Source organism: Helianthus annuus, chromosome 15 (genome assembly GCF_002127325.2).
Source record: "Helianthus annuus cultivar XRQ/B chromosome 15, HanXRQr2.0-SUNRISE, whole genome shotgun sequence".
NCBI lineage: Eukaryota > Viridiplantae > Streptophyta > Magnoliopsida > Asterales > Asteraceae > Helianthus > Helianthus annuus.
Window position 1 is genome coordinate 65,925,409 of NC_035447.2, and position 14,742 is coordinate 65,940,150.

Here is a 14,742-nt window from a genome sequence, read left to right on the forward strand (position 1 = left end):
AGTTTCCTACTTGGGGCTTACGCACCTGATACCCGGTATGCGTTAAACTCATTCATTTTATTCAATTATACGAAATCAACCTTATATGCAATTCTACCCATTACCCGGTTATAATACCGTAGCCATATCTTATACTTCATTCTGTTATAACAACAAGACCTCATTTTGACCCATTCGATCTACTTAGCGAAAATCATCGATCTCATTCAACCAAATCCATATTTGACTTCAAACATCATGCTTAATTAACTAGAACGCTACCTTATTTAAACAAACTAAGAAGTGATTCCGGAAATCACTTACCTTATGCATCCGTGTTCGTATCCGCTTCCTTGCCTCATTTTGACCCGTTCACCATCCATGCTTAAGCCAACCACCAAGATTTCCATCCTTACATACCATTATATTCATTATATGATTAGCATATGTGAACATACACCCAAACAATCATTTTCTCTTCATTCATAGATTACTTGATTTTCTTTAGTAAATTGTCGTGTATATATATAAGACATATGCTAACAACTACTTCATTCCAATTCCACACAACTCAATGATCATCTTACCCAACACGTCAATTACCTAGTACATAACACATTATCTTTCTATTCCAACAAACGTGTCCAAGAGCCAATCCACGATACTCGTGCATTGTTGACTTTAAAAGTCAACTACCCTATTTAGGTACTTTCAAATTATGAACATAATTCCATCTTTAAATGGTAGACAATAGTATTAACATCATACGCATTTCATGTTCATATTACATGACATATTCACCTACATGGTCATCTAATTACATGCACACATACCATGCTAGTAACCTCCATAATTCTACACTTGCATCATGATCCATTCTTAGCAATCCAACATCATCCCAACATACACTCCACACGAACTATATCTAAAACACACCTCTCACGTTAGTTTACTATCAAATACCTCATTATCACATTCTATACCTAATTACCAAATTCTTGCATACAATTTCACCTTCTAACTTCACCTAGTCATTTCATCAAACACTTGGCGCGTGTACAACACTTTAAGCTCTATGTACATGTGTTTTATGCATAACCTACTAGTAAACTTCACAACTCATTCAATCGACTAATTCACATAATTCATTCTTCCTACAACATAATAATCTATCATTATTTTAGTACATAATCATTCATTCATTAAAATTACTCAACTTATTCAACTACAAGATCATCATGCTACTTGAACAAGTGGGTTTCTCTTCAAATCTCAAATACATTCAGATTCAAGCATAAGACATCTTCGATATGGTGATTCTAACTTATATACAAGTTCAATTTCATAAGTTTCACGGATTAACTAAAACCCACTTCATCAACTATCATTAAAACACATAATTTGATTTACCTTATGTTCAATGTACATAGATTAAAAAGGAACCAGGTTCATGCATTCGATTCTTGTTCCATAACACCTTCAATTGCTGGATTTCTTGTGCTAGGTTGAAGGAGAAGGGTTTCTCCCTCTCCTGCCCTTCTCGCGATACACCCCTACACCACATTCACTAAGTTTTAATTCCTCATGTGTTTATTTATCAAATTTACATATTCAGCCCTTAAGGTTATCTTTGTTGTCATGTTTGCATAATTGTTTGATTCTTTATGAACTTATATCATATTTATTAAACTTAACTAATTGCATTAACTCTTAAACACCAAAATAATCTATTATAAATTTTGGGGTGTTACAAATCTACCCCCCTAAAGGAGGTTTCGTCCCCAAAACCTTTCTCATACTTACTTTTATCTTTTCATTGTACTCATTCAAAGTGCATATTACGTGCTAGATACACTCGGGATCTTGGCTAAAGATTTCATCCACAAACAACATAATTGTATGCATTGTTCCTACCTTCTTGTATTAAGTAATTTACTTTCACATACACGTAATTGATCGGAAATTTTATCCAGAGCTCTTATTAGTGTCATTACACTTAATAGTGCTAGTGCCTAACACATTTCATTACTAACGGTTCGTTCATTATTCCATTGGTTGTACATCCTAAGTTTACGACTTGTTTCTACCTTTCTAATCAATCATAATACACTCATGTTTCTACTTATTCGAAATATTTCAATCTATTTCATTCTATTCATATATCATCTATGATGTTTCATTTTGATCACCATAAACATTCCCAACATTCCATTACTAACATGCTCTCTAATTATTTTTGTACTCATATGAGGGGTCATTGTATCATCACACACATACTATTAACATTCAATGACCTAGTAGTACTATAACAAAGCTACTCTCTTCATAATTACTTTTTCGTACTTAATACAAGGATAAAACATCATTCTACGGTTGGTACCATTACTGGAACTACTTACAACTTAAAGTTTAGCCTCAAATTTAATCATTCGCAACACTTTATTATTAGCTCTTTGCATACACTACTATTATACTAACCGGTATGACGTGCAAGAGCATCATAAGGGCATTTAACTAATTAATCCAAATTTTCACTCAAGGCCTTTCGATCTTCTTCTTAATGACATAAATACTTTCTTATGCTGACTGTTACACGTCGATTATCCCATACCATACCATGTTATCCTATCATTCAATTCCTTCACACATATAAATAAATTTACAGATTCTTACTCATTAATCAAGAACTAAACATTTTACTAACCTCGTCTTCATTACATAGGTCACTGATCCGTAAGCCGGATCGATCCGCTTCCTTATAGGTATCCTCCGTACCAGAATTGATCTCCTTCATTCGTGTAGTATGCTCCTCTTAATGAGTATCCTTCCATCAGCTTTATTAATATTATTACACTAAGGATTCCATCATTATTATCTGTATAAATAAATGGTTAGCATATAACCTTCATAATTGCATTCTACATGGTGTTTGTACACCTATGACTCTTTCACATATTCCCTTTTGTACATGCTAAAACATATGACACATTTCATTTCTTACATAAGATCCTTTCATTTTGTTAGTTAATTTGCCAAATTTTTCAGTTTTGCACTTCTTACTTACCATAGACGCATCGAAGTACACGTTTGTACTTCTTTTCCATTCATGCACATTTACAATGACTTCATTCATCATTTCAGTGTTCTTGTCAAAACCTACCTTCCCGTCCATTCCTAAGTTTCTATCTGGGTCGTAGCCCGTCATTCATTCTGACTTTCAAGAGTCATTTACTAACACATCTAACATGTAACCTAATCAAAACTTCTTTCCTTCAACTCAAATTTTGGCTTGTGTGCCATTTATGGTCATTCTTTTGTTTTTAATTCCGTCTCGCGGACTCATACGTATCATTCATTCCTTTCCATTACTTCTATGTTTTGAATCCGTCTCGTAGGTTCAAACATATCATTCATGCTTTCCATTACTTCTATATTTTGAATCCGTCTCGCAGGTTCAAACATATCATTCATACTTTCCATTACTTCTATGTTTTGAATCCGTCTCGCGGGTTCAAACATATCATTCATACTTTTCTTTTTGTATTTGGTACTTTCAATTTTCTTGAGAGTCTTACTATTCCCTTCACCCTCACGTCCACCTACTACCTAATTCTATCGGACATATCTGTAACAATTATCACGGTCTCACGAACGTCATATGTTTCTTGTGTACTAGCTAGGTATGCAATCCACATACTGGTTTCGTGTCTTCGAGTAATCATCACCTTATGTCCGAAGAATTAGGTTTCGGCGCGTGTAACATTTTCAAAAACTACATTACTATACCATTATTATCTTTCATTTAAAATTTTCCTTCCCTTAATAGGTTTTACCATTACATGTACCCACATACTAAATTTACGTACCTGGAGTCATTTTATCTTATTACATGCCTTGATGTCGGTCCTAGACCGCATTCGCGGATCATCCTCTCCAAACAATTATGCTTACCTTACACATAACATACTGTTAGTTTTCTTTATATGCATACTTAAGTACATACTTACATTCGCTTCTACTTTCAGATCTTAATTGAGTCTTGGATTGTACGGATTCCTAGTTACAAGAGCAGACATGTTTGAGTTCAAGTATTTACCTCCTCCTACTTGATTTCCCTCAAACCTGGCTCTGATACCAACTTGTAACGCCCTAACACATAATAACTTAAAAACGACGTAGCGGAAATATGAGCCTTAAAATTTCTTTCTTTATTAGGCACATTATTTACATGAAGGCTCAAATACAAAATGTCAAACATTTATTAGAAGGGATTTACAACATTCACATTAAATTAACGCTTCAAGCAATACATAAATCAAACTATGTGACCGTTCTTTCCGTACAATCCTTGTTCTTGACTTGATCTACGCCCGCTTGTCTTCATTAGTAGTAGAAGAAATCCATGTAGTACCTGTGGACATCACATACAACTTAACCATTAGTCATTAACAACATCACACGACATTATTCTCATATATTTAAAAATCGTATAACATTCGACAATATAAACATTGATTCAATCGACTATCCTCTCGAATTCTCTTGTTCCGAGATCGGCTTAAATTTCATAAGAATCTGACGTTCTCATTCCCGCATTACATTCTAACCTCAAGCACATTGTTAGTAACGTTAATACTCAAGCGTATCTAAATCATGCATATATACATACTTACATACATACTTACACACCTACATACGTACATACATTAAAACATACCTACCTACGTGTATTCATACCCACATGTTTCGTACAAGTTCTTGCATACCATTTATATATAATTCTCGTTCAACTTATTTGCATTCATCTATCATACTCATTCATTAACTACATGGGGCTTAGACTTGTATTTATAACCTATAAACATCTAGGAAACGTTCAAAATCAAGTTTGGGAGGCTCGTCGTAGACCACGGATAGTATACCGGAGATTACGATCCATAAATCAACTTAAATAAAAAATTTCATCTTTTGAAACATGGGGAGGGCGTCGGTGACGCCTCTTGGTTTTCGCGTATTCAGAAACCTTCGTAGACAGTAAAATAGGGCGTCGGAGAAAAACCAGAAATGCACATGGCGTCGGCGACGCCCTTACTGGGCGTCAGCGACGCCCCCTAGTTTTCCCATTTTTCTGCTGTGTTGTTTTTGTCGTTCGTACATACTAAAACTTGCATAACATTAAACCCGTTTACCCGTTTAACCTCCCGTTTCTTCCTACATGATCGTAATTTGACATTCTATCACGTGAACTTGAAATCCAACATCCGGGTTAAGGGATTTCTTAACTTATACGTTCCGGCTTATTATTCATTTACGAATTATTCGACCCATTTACGTTTTCATCAAACAAGTCATTTGCTTTAACCCAAAACTTACATGAACATTATAATCATAATACTTTTACGTTATCCGGAGTTTCGTACTTGGGGCTTACGCACCCGATACCCGGTATGCGTTAAACTCATTCATTTTATTCAATAATACAAAATCAACCTTATGTGCAATTCTACCCATTATCCGGTTATAATACCGTAGCCATATCTTATACTTCATTCCGTTATAACAACAAGACCTCATTTTGACCCGTTCGATCTACTTAGCGAAAATCATCGATGTCATTCAACCAAATCCATATTTGACTTCAAACATCATGCTTAATTAACTAGAACGCTACCTTATTTAAACAAACTAAGAAGTGATTCCGGAAATCACTTACCTTATGCATCTGTGTTCGTATCCGCTTCCTTGCCTTATCTTGACCCGTTCACCATCCATGCTTGAGCCAACCGCCAAGATTTCCATCCTTACATACCATTATGTTCATTACATGATTAGCATATGTGAACATACACCCAAATAATCATTTTCTCTTCATTCATACATTACTTGATTTTATTTAGTAAATTGTCGTGTGTGTATATATATATATATATATATATATATATATAAGACAAATGCTAACAACTATTTCATTCCAATTCCACACAACTCAATGATCATCTTACACAACACGTCAATTACCTAGTACATAACACATTATCTTTCTATTCTAACAAACGTGTCCAAGAGCCAATCCACGATACTCGTGCATTGTTGACTTTAAAAGTCAACTGCCCTATTTAGTTACTTTCAAATTATGAACATAATTTCATCTTTAAATGGTAGACAATAGTATTAACATCATACGCATTTCGTGTTCATATTACATGACATATTCACCTACATGGTCATCTAATTACATGCACACACACCATGCTAGTAACCTCCATAATTCTACACTTGCATCATGATCCATTCTTAGCAATAACATCATCCCAACATAATCTCCACACGAACTATATCTAAAACGCACCTCTCACGTTAGTTTACTATCAAATACCTCATTATCACATTCTATACCTAATTACCAAATTCTTGCATACAATTTCACCTTCTAACTTCACCTAGTTATTTCATCAAACACTTGGCGTGCGTACAACATTTTAAGCTCTATGTACATGTGTTTTATGCATAACCTACTAGTAAACTTCACAACTCATTCAATCGACTAATTCACATAATTCATTCATCCTACAACATAATAATCTATCAATATTTTAGTACATAATCATTCATTCATTAAAATTACTCAACTTATTCAACTACAAGATCATCATGCTACTTGAACAAGTGGGTTTCTCCTTAAATCTCCAATACATTCAGATTCAAGCATAAGACATCTTCTATATGGTGATTCTAACTTATATACAAGTTCAATTTCATAAGATTTCACGGATTGACTGAAACCCACTTCATCAACTATCATTAAAACACATAATTTGACTTACCTTATGTTCAACGTACATAGATTAAAGAGGAACTAGGTTCATGCATTCGATTCTTGCTCCATAACACCTTCAATTGCTGGATTTCTTGTGCTAGGTTGAAGGAGATGGGTTTCTCCCTCTCTTGCCCTTCTCGCGACACACACCCACACCACATTCACTGAGTTTTAATTCCTCATGTGTTTATTTATCAAATTTACATATTCAGCCCTTAAGGTTATCTTTGTTGTCATGTTTGCATAATTGTTTGATTCTTTATGAACTTTTATCATATTTATTAAACTTAACTAATTGCATTAACTCTTAAACACCAAAATAATCTATTATAAATTTTGGAATGTTACAGTATGCGAGGAATAACAAGATTAGCGGGTGGTGCGAGTACCGCTACGAGTCAATGTTAAGTCGTAATTGTGTAGTTTGGTAGGGCTTCATTAGTCGAAAGTCCTATGGTTGTTTCATGCCTAAATGATGAAAGGTTGGAAACGTGTGCGTATTGAGTCATTACTCTAGTGTAACTAAAGACAAGGGGAATATTTGGGGATGTAATACGCTAATGGGAATGTATGTGTGAGTGAGTAATTAAGTCCTTACAGGTAATGGGACTGGATAGATGGTGGTTAGTAGAGGCGCGTGGTTACTCCACAACAACGTGTCATTAACGAGGTCCCAGACATGTGGGGTGTGTCTATGTGTTTAGTATGATGTTGCATCATTGAGATGTTTGTGTGGGTCATCGATAGTAAACGAAATTAATGTGTCATAGTAGTCGTTACCTTTTGGTGGCGATGAACGTATATAGATGAGTCGTGTTTACGTAACACTTGAGATGCGGGCTACTGATATTAGACGATATTTATGTGTCCAAATTGAGACAAGGGTCGTCAGTGGTAGGAGGTACCAGCATGTCCAAATTAAGATGAATCAATCATATCTTTATGATGTGACCCAAATTGTATGTAGGATCCCCTGTCTGTAGTAGGCGATTCTTGCTGACCACCATTATCATGCAACTTTTCACCAGTCATGCAAATCCGAAGTAATTTACAGTGAATAACTAAAAAGGAAAATCCAAAGCAAATTTTAGTTAACACTAAGCATGAGCTTAATCCCCACCAAGGACGATTCCTCATGGACCCACCAGGAGAGGCGACCCAATTTCTTAGGTCCCTTTTTTAATTATTTTGAGTTGTGTTTGTGTTTTGCGACATGGGGTTGCATGAAGCCACGAGCAACACGTGAATCAAATTAGTCATTCCCTGCTTGATTTTTCCTAGGCCAACTAGAATTTCAATGAAAACAAGAAATTAAGTCAAAGTATGAATATTCTAAGAAACAACTAAAGCCATAACTAGATGTCGAAGAAACTAAGGCAATGTCGTTTATGTGGGTGAGTAATCAAGCCAAAAGAAGCAGCCTCTCCTAGATCGATTGGAAGAGTTTTAAGGTCGATGGCATGGGATAATCGCGCTGAGGTGTTTGTTGTTGTTTTGAGTCTAGTGTTTGAGTTGTAGTTTCTCTTTTCTTTTCGTGTCTTTTTCGATGTGTTGTATGTTTTTTCCAGCTCCTATCTGGAATGTGTTTTGAAATAATACATGGTTTTGTTGGCCGTTCAAAAAGAGATAAAAGTCAAAACGTCTTGAAGCCCTGGGTAATGAAATGTTGCAAGTCCATAAATTGAGATGGGGACTAAAGTCAATTATTTGAGTTACAATTATCTTTTCCTTCTTCATCGTCTTCTATGGCCAATTACTATACTACAATTGATTATTGAAAATGGTTGGGTAATTAGGGTCGTCTCTGAGAGCTTGAGGGTCCTTGGGACCCTGTGCGAATAGAAAAACCGGGCTCCTATATTTTCAAGTAGTAGTTACGTACTTACGTGTTAACCTCAATAATAGATAATAAGAATTAACATAAATAAACAAACGATTAAACAGTTTAATATAAACATAAACATCAACTTAAATAAACATTTTATTATAAATAAAACAATTAAAAGTAAATAAAAATCAAATAAAAAGAAACTTACAAATAAATGTGAATATATGTATTGGGCTACAAAGTCAATAATGTTTAGAACATTTTTCTTCTTCATTATGTTTGGGCTTTAAGGTCTCAAGCTTGAACAAATGAAAAAAATACCGAAGAAAACATAATGTTGGGTAGCAGTTATCACAATTAGATAATAATAATAATGTAGCAGAAGTATTAAGAGTAAAAAGTATTCATTATATTAAAGTGTCGAATATTCAAAATACAAATTGTTCGAGTGTTCAAATAACAGCCCATAGGCGAATCGAAGTAAAATGAAGCTTAGACATCATAGGCCTTAAGCTAGGAGTTGTAAATCCCAAACCTTTTAACATAGCTGACTCGGATTCCCATCCTAATAGTTCATAAGTCGCGATCCTTACCTTTTTCCACTCTTCTTATTTAGAATCATGAACGGACGTGGCGGACGTAATGGTGGACGTGGTGGTGGACGCGGCGGTGGACGTGGCAACATTGTGATGACTCAGGCGGAGTTGACGGATCTGATTAACACACGGGTGGCTGAAGCTCTGGCAGCTTAGCAAGCTGGTATGATACATACCAGACAAAACATAATCCTTAGTTGTTTTACCCGATTCTCATTCGTGCGTCGTATTTTCCTTTTGTTTTAGGTCAACCTGCGAACCAAAACCAGAACAATCCACCTGTGTGTACGTTCAAAACATTTATGGATTGCAAGTCGCAGACTTTTAGCGGAGCCGAAGGTCCTGTGGGATTACTCCGTTGGTTCGAGAAAGCTGAATCCATCTTTGCTACGTGTAACTGTCCAGTTAGGGACAAAGTGAAGTATGCTTCGGGCACCTTGGAGGATGGTGCCTTAACTTGGTGGAATGCTCAGGTGCAGATGCTGGGCATCAAGATGGCAAACGCTACTACGTGGGATGACTTTAAGGAATTGATGAGAGATGAGTACTGTCCTCGTGATGAAGTGCAAAAGTTGGAGAACGAATGCTACAACTTGAAAATGGTAGGGTCAGAGATCGAGGCTTATACGAAACGATCTCATGAGCTAGCAAACACGTGTCCCAACCTATCACGACCACCACACTGGAGAATCGAACTATACATCAAAGGTTTGGCGCCGTAGTTAAACGCTTGGTTACTGCAGCGAATCTTGACAATTTACCACGAATCATCCGATTAGCTCACAAGATCACCGATTAGGAGGTGGAGCGTGGCTCGCTACCCCCACGTGCTGCTACTACTACTACTACTACCCCTACCGCTGACAACAAGCGTAAATGGAATGATGTGGATAAGGCGACCAACTCGAACCAGTCGCAGAAGAAGCCTGACAACAACAACAGTCGCAGTTTCAGCCAGTCATCTTCGATCAACCAAAATCAGAACAACAGTCAAACTACGGGCTCTTATGCAGGAAACAGCTGAAATGCGGCAAGTGCAACTACCACCACTATGGCCCGTGTACCCAAACATGTCAAAGGTGTGACAATGTGGGTTACATGGCGAAAGACTGTAGAGCTCCATACCTACAGCAGCAACAGCAACAACCCCAACAATAACAAAAACATAGACAACAACCACAACAGAATCGGGGTAATCAAAAGGGATGTTACCAGTGTGGCAACGAAGGGCATTTCAAGAAGGATTGCCCACAATTGAATCAGAACGCCAACAACAACAATGGGAACAATAATCGCCCGAATAACAACAATGCGGGGAACAACAACAATGGAAATAATGGTGGAAATGGCGCTCGTGGGAGAGTGTTTACAATTGGGGCAGGTGATGACAGGAACGATGGCAACGTCGTGATCGGTACGTTTTCTGTCAACGATATTTTCGCCTCTGTATTATTCGACTCTGATGCCGACTGGAGTTATGTGTCTTTGGGGTTTAGTCGACAGTTAGGGTTAACCCCAACACCTCTCGAAACCAAACACGTAGTGGAACTGGTTGATGGTAAGTCAATTGAAGCCTCACACGTTCTCATAGGGTGCAAACTCGATCTCTTAGGTCAAGTGTTCGACATTGACCTTCTCCCCGTCATTCTTGGTAGCTTTGATGTAGTCGTTGGTATGGAATGGTTGTCCAAACACCGAGCCGATATACTTTGTAAAGAGAAGATCATACGCATACCTCTCTCTAGTGGAGAACCGTTGTCTGTTCAGGGTCATCGAAGTGGTGCGGCAATTAGCATCATTTCAGCTATGAAAGCCCAAAAGTGTTTGCGGAAGGGCTACCATGCTATTCTTACGCTTGTTACTGATACTCAGCCCGAGGAAAAGAGAATTGAGGATCTACCTGTTGTCCGTGAGTTTCCTGACGTTTTTCCCGAGGAACTTCCAGGTCTGCCTCCATACCGTCAGGTGGAGTTTCATATTGATCTTACACCCAGAGCATCCCTAATTGCTCGTGCTCCTTATCGTCTTGCACCAGGGGAGTTACAAGAACTATCTAATCAACTCCAAGAACTGTTGCATAGAGGCTTTATCCGACCTAGTTCTCCGCCTTGGGGAGCCCAGTGCTATTCGTGAAGAAGAAAGACAGGTCTTTTCGCATGTGTATTGACTACCGTGAACTCAACAAGATGATAGTCAAGAACCGTTATCCTTTACCCCACATCGATGATCTATTTGACCAGCTGCAAATCATCAGATGAGAGTCCGAGAGGTGGATGTTCCCAAAACAGCTTTCTGAACGCGGTACGGCCATTACGAGTTTTTGGTCATGCCATTCAGGTTAACCAACGCACCAGCGGTCTTCATGGATCTCATGAACCGTGCGTGTAAACCATATCTTGATGATTTCGACATCGTGTTTATTGATGACATTCTAATCTACTCTAAGAGCAACGAGGACCATGAGCGGCACTTGCGTTTTATCTTAGAGCTCCCGAGGAAGGAGCAACTTTACGCGAAATTCCCTGAGTGTGACTTCTGGATTCGAGAAGTACACTTCCTTGGTCACATAGTTAACGAGCTGGGAATATATGTGGATCCCGCAAAAATCGATTCTATCAAAAATTGGGTTGCACCAAAGAATCCTTCAGAGGTGCGACAATTTCTTGGTCTCGTTGGATACTATCGAAGATTCATTGAGGGGTTCTCGAAGATCGCCCAACCTCTTACCGCTTTGACACAGAAAGGTGTTGTATACTCTTGGGGAACAAAACAAGAAAACGCCTTCCAACTTCTAAATAAAAAATTCTGCAGTGCACCCATATTGTCCTTACCCGATGGGACAGATGGTTTTGTAGTGTATTGTGATGCTTCTATCCAGGGTCTCGGTTGTGTACTGATGTAGCGCGAGAAGGTGATTGCATATGCTTCGCGACAGTTGAAGGTCCACGAGAAGAATTACACGACTCACGACTTAGAGTTGGGAGCCGTGGTCTTTGCACTAAACATTTGGAGGCATTACTTGTACGGTACTAAATGCACTATTTATATCGACCACAAGAGCCTTCAACACATCTTTGACTAGAAGGAGCTGAATATGCGACAGCGTCGCTGGGTGGAACTCCTGAACGATTACGACTGTGAAATCAAGTATCATCCGGGCAAAGCCAACATTGTAGCTGATGCCCTTAGTCGAAAGGAAACGAAACCTAAACGTGTTCTAGCTTTGCAACTCACCATTCACTCCAGCTTCCCTGACCAGATCCGTTCTACCCAAACTGAACCGTTGAAGGAAGAAAATCTCAAAGCCGAATCTCTACGGGGCATGGAAAAACAACTCACAGAAAAATCTGATAGTATTCGCTATTTCATGGAGCGAATATGGATTCCTTCCTTTGGTAACCTTAGAGAGCTTGTGATGGACGAAGCACACAAGTCTCGATATTCTGTTCATCCGGGTTCTGATAAGATGTATTAGGATCTAAAGACCTTGTACTGGTGGCCGACCATGAAAGCCCACATAGCGACATAAGTGAGCAAATGTTTGACTTGTGCGAAGGTTAAGGTGGAATACCAAAAACCATCTGGTTTGCTTCAGCAACCAGAAATACCAATGTGGAAATGGGAATAGATTTCCATGGATTTCGTCACCGGTCTGCCTAGGACTCAAAACGGGAACGATACCATTTGGGTGATTGTTGATCGTCTCACAAAGTCAGCACACTTCCTTGCGATCAAGGAAACTGACAAGTTTTCGCAGCTTGCTGGAATTTACTTGAAAGAGGTGGTTTCAAGGCATGGGGTGCCAACCTCTATCATCTCGGATCGTGATCCGCGTTTCATATCTGATTTATTGCAAGCAATGCATAAATCATTTGGCTCACGTCTTGACATGAGCACTGCTTATCACCCTCAGACGGATGGTCAAAGTGAGCGAACTATCTAGACACCTGAAGACATGCTGCGAGCATGTGTGATCGATTTTGGTAAAGGTTGGGAAAGACACCTGCCGTTGGTAGAGTTTTCCTACAACAACAGTTACCATTCCAATATTCAGGCGGCTCCGTTTGAGGCATTGTACGGACGGAAATGCCGATCTCCTCTTTGTTGGGCTGAAGTAGGTGATAGCCAAATCACAGATCCAGAACTTGAACTTGAAACCTCTGAGAAGATTGTTCAGATCAAAAATCGTATGGCGGCAGCACGTGATCACCAGAAAAGCTATGCTAATAAGCGTAGGAAACCCTTGGAATTCGTTGTAGGCGATCGTGTGATGTTGAAAGTCTCACCCTGGAAGGGTGTGGTGCGCTTAGGGAAGCGCGACAAGCTTAATCCACGTTACGTTGGGCCATTCAAAATTCGGGAAAGAATCGGTAAGGTGGCTTACAAACTTGAGTTACCTGATGAATTGGGTAATGTCCACGATGTCTTTCATATCTCTAACCTAAAGAAGTGTTTGTCCGATGAAACACTTGTAGTACGGTTGCAACAACTGAAAATCGACGATAAGTTGCAGTTTGTTGAAGAACCTATTAAAATTATGGATCGGGAAGTTAAGGTTCGTAAACACAGTCGAATCCCAATCGTGAGAGTTCGTTGGAACTCGAGACGTGGACCGGAGTTCACGTGGGAACGTGAGGATCAGATGAAGCTCAAGTATCCTCAATTGTTCAAAACTGCTGAATCCAATCCTGATGCGACTGGTGAATTTTGGGATGAAATTCCCTTTCAAGTTGGGGATGATGTGGCACCTTCACAAAATCCACAATCATCTTGACCTATCACTTCACTCCTCTGAGACTGCTTATTCAATTTTCGGGACGCAAATTCTTCCAACTTGGAGATAATGTGACATCCCGAAAAATCAGGTATCCTTTCTGGCTCAGTTCTCGTTACGGTTATACTTTAGTTTATGTGATTACTATAAAAGTTCGTGTGTCGCGGATAAATTAGTAGGGTGTTATTCGTTTATATTTTGTTAGCATAAGACTTGACTCTCATAACCAAATTATCATTATGTGAATTATGCGAAACCTAACGAGAAACCTAACCCGTTATCTTGTGACACAAAAACCTAACCCCCATTTCCCTACACCAAATCGCGGCCCAAACAAACCGACCCAATCCGCCACCCCTTCACCCTTTTCCTTGCTGCCATCTAGCCCAAGTCGCCCACCCCCACTCTTTGTATTAATCGGCCCAACCCAAAACCGCCCCCCTTAACTCCCTTATGTATACGTATGTATGCATGAGGGTTATAGAAGTTCAAAAAAAAAAGAAACCCTACTTCTTGTGGTTGTGTGCGACAGTAGAGGAGCAGCAGCCCCCCTTCATCGATTACCTTCTTGTCCTTCCTCTTGTTCCTTTAATCTCTACTCAAGGTTAGCTATGATTTTTATGTGTTAAAGCTGCGTTCTGCGATGATCATGATGTTTTATACCTAGGGTTTGTGTGATTCTTGATATGCTAGGTGATATTTAATAACCTGCTGTTAGTCGATGTTACTAGGATTGCATGATCGTTTA

The 14,742-nt window shown here is 38.6% G+C and overlaps 1 protein-coding gene across 1 annotated transcript; it reads left to right on the top strand.

The window, feature by feature from the left end:
* The first annotated feature begins 9,522 nt into the window (after nt 1–9,522).
* LOC110913793 lies at nt 9,523–11,353 on the top strand. Its single transcript, XM_022158613.1, has 2 exons — nt 9,523–9,928; nt 10,602–11,353. The coding sequence occupies exons 1-2, from the start codon at nt 9,523–9,525 to the stop codon at nt 11,351–11,353; spliced, it is 1,158 nt and encodes a 385-aa protein (XP_022014305.1).
* Nucleotides 11,354–14,742: the final 3,389 nt, after the last annotated feature.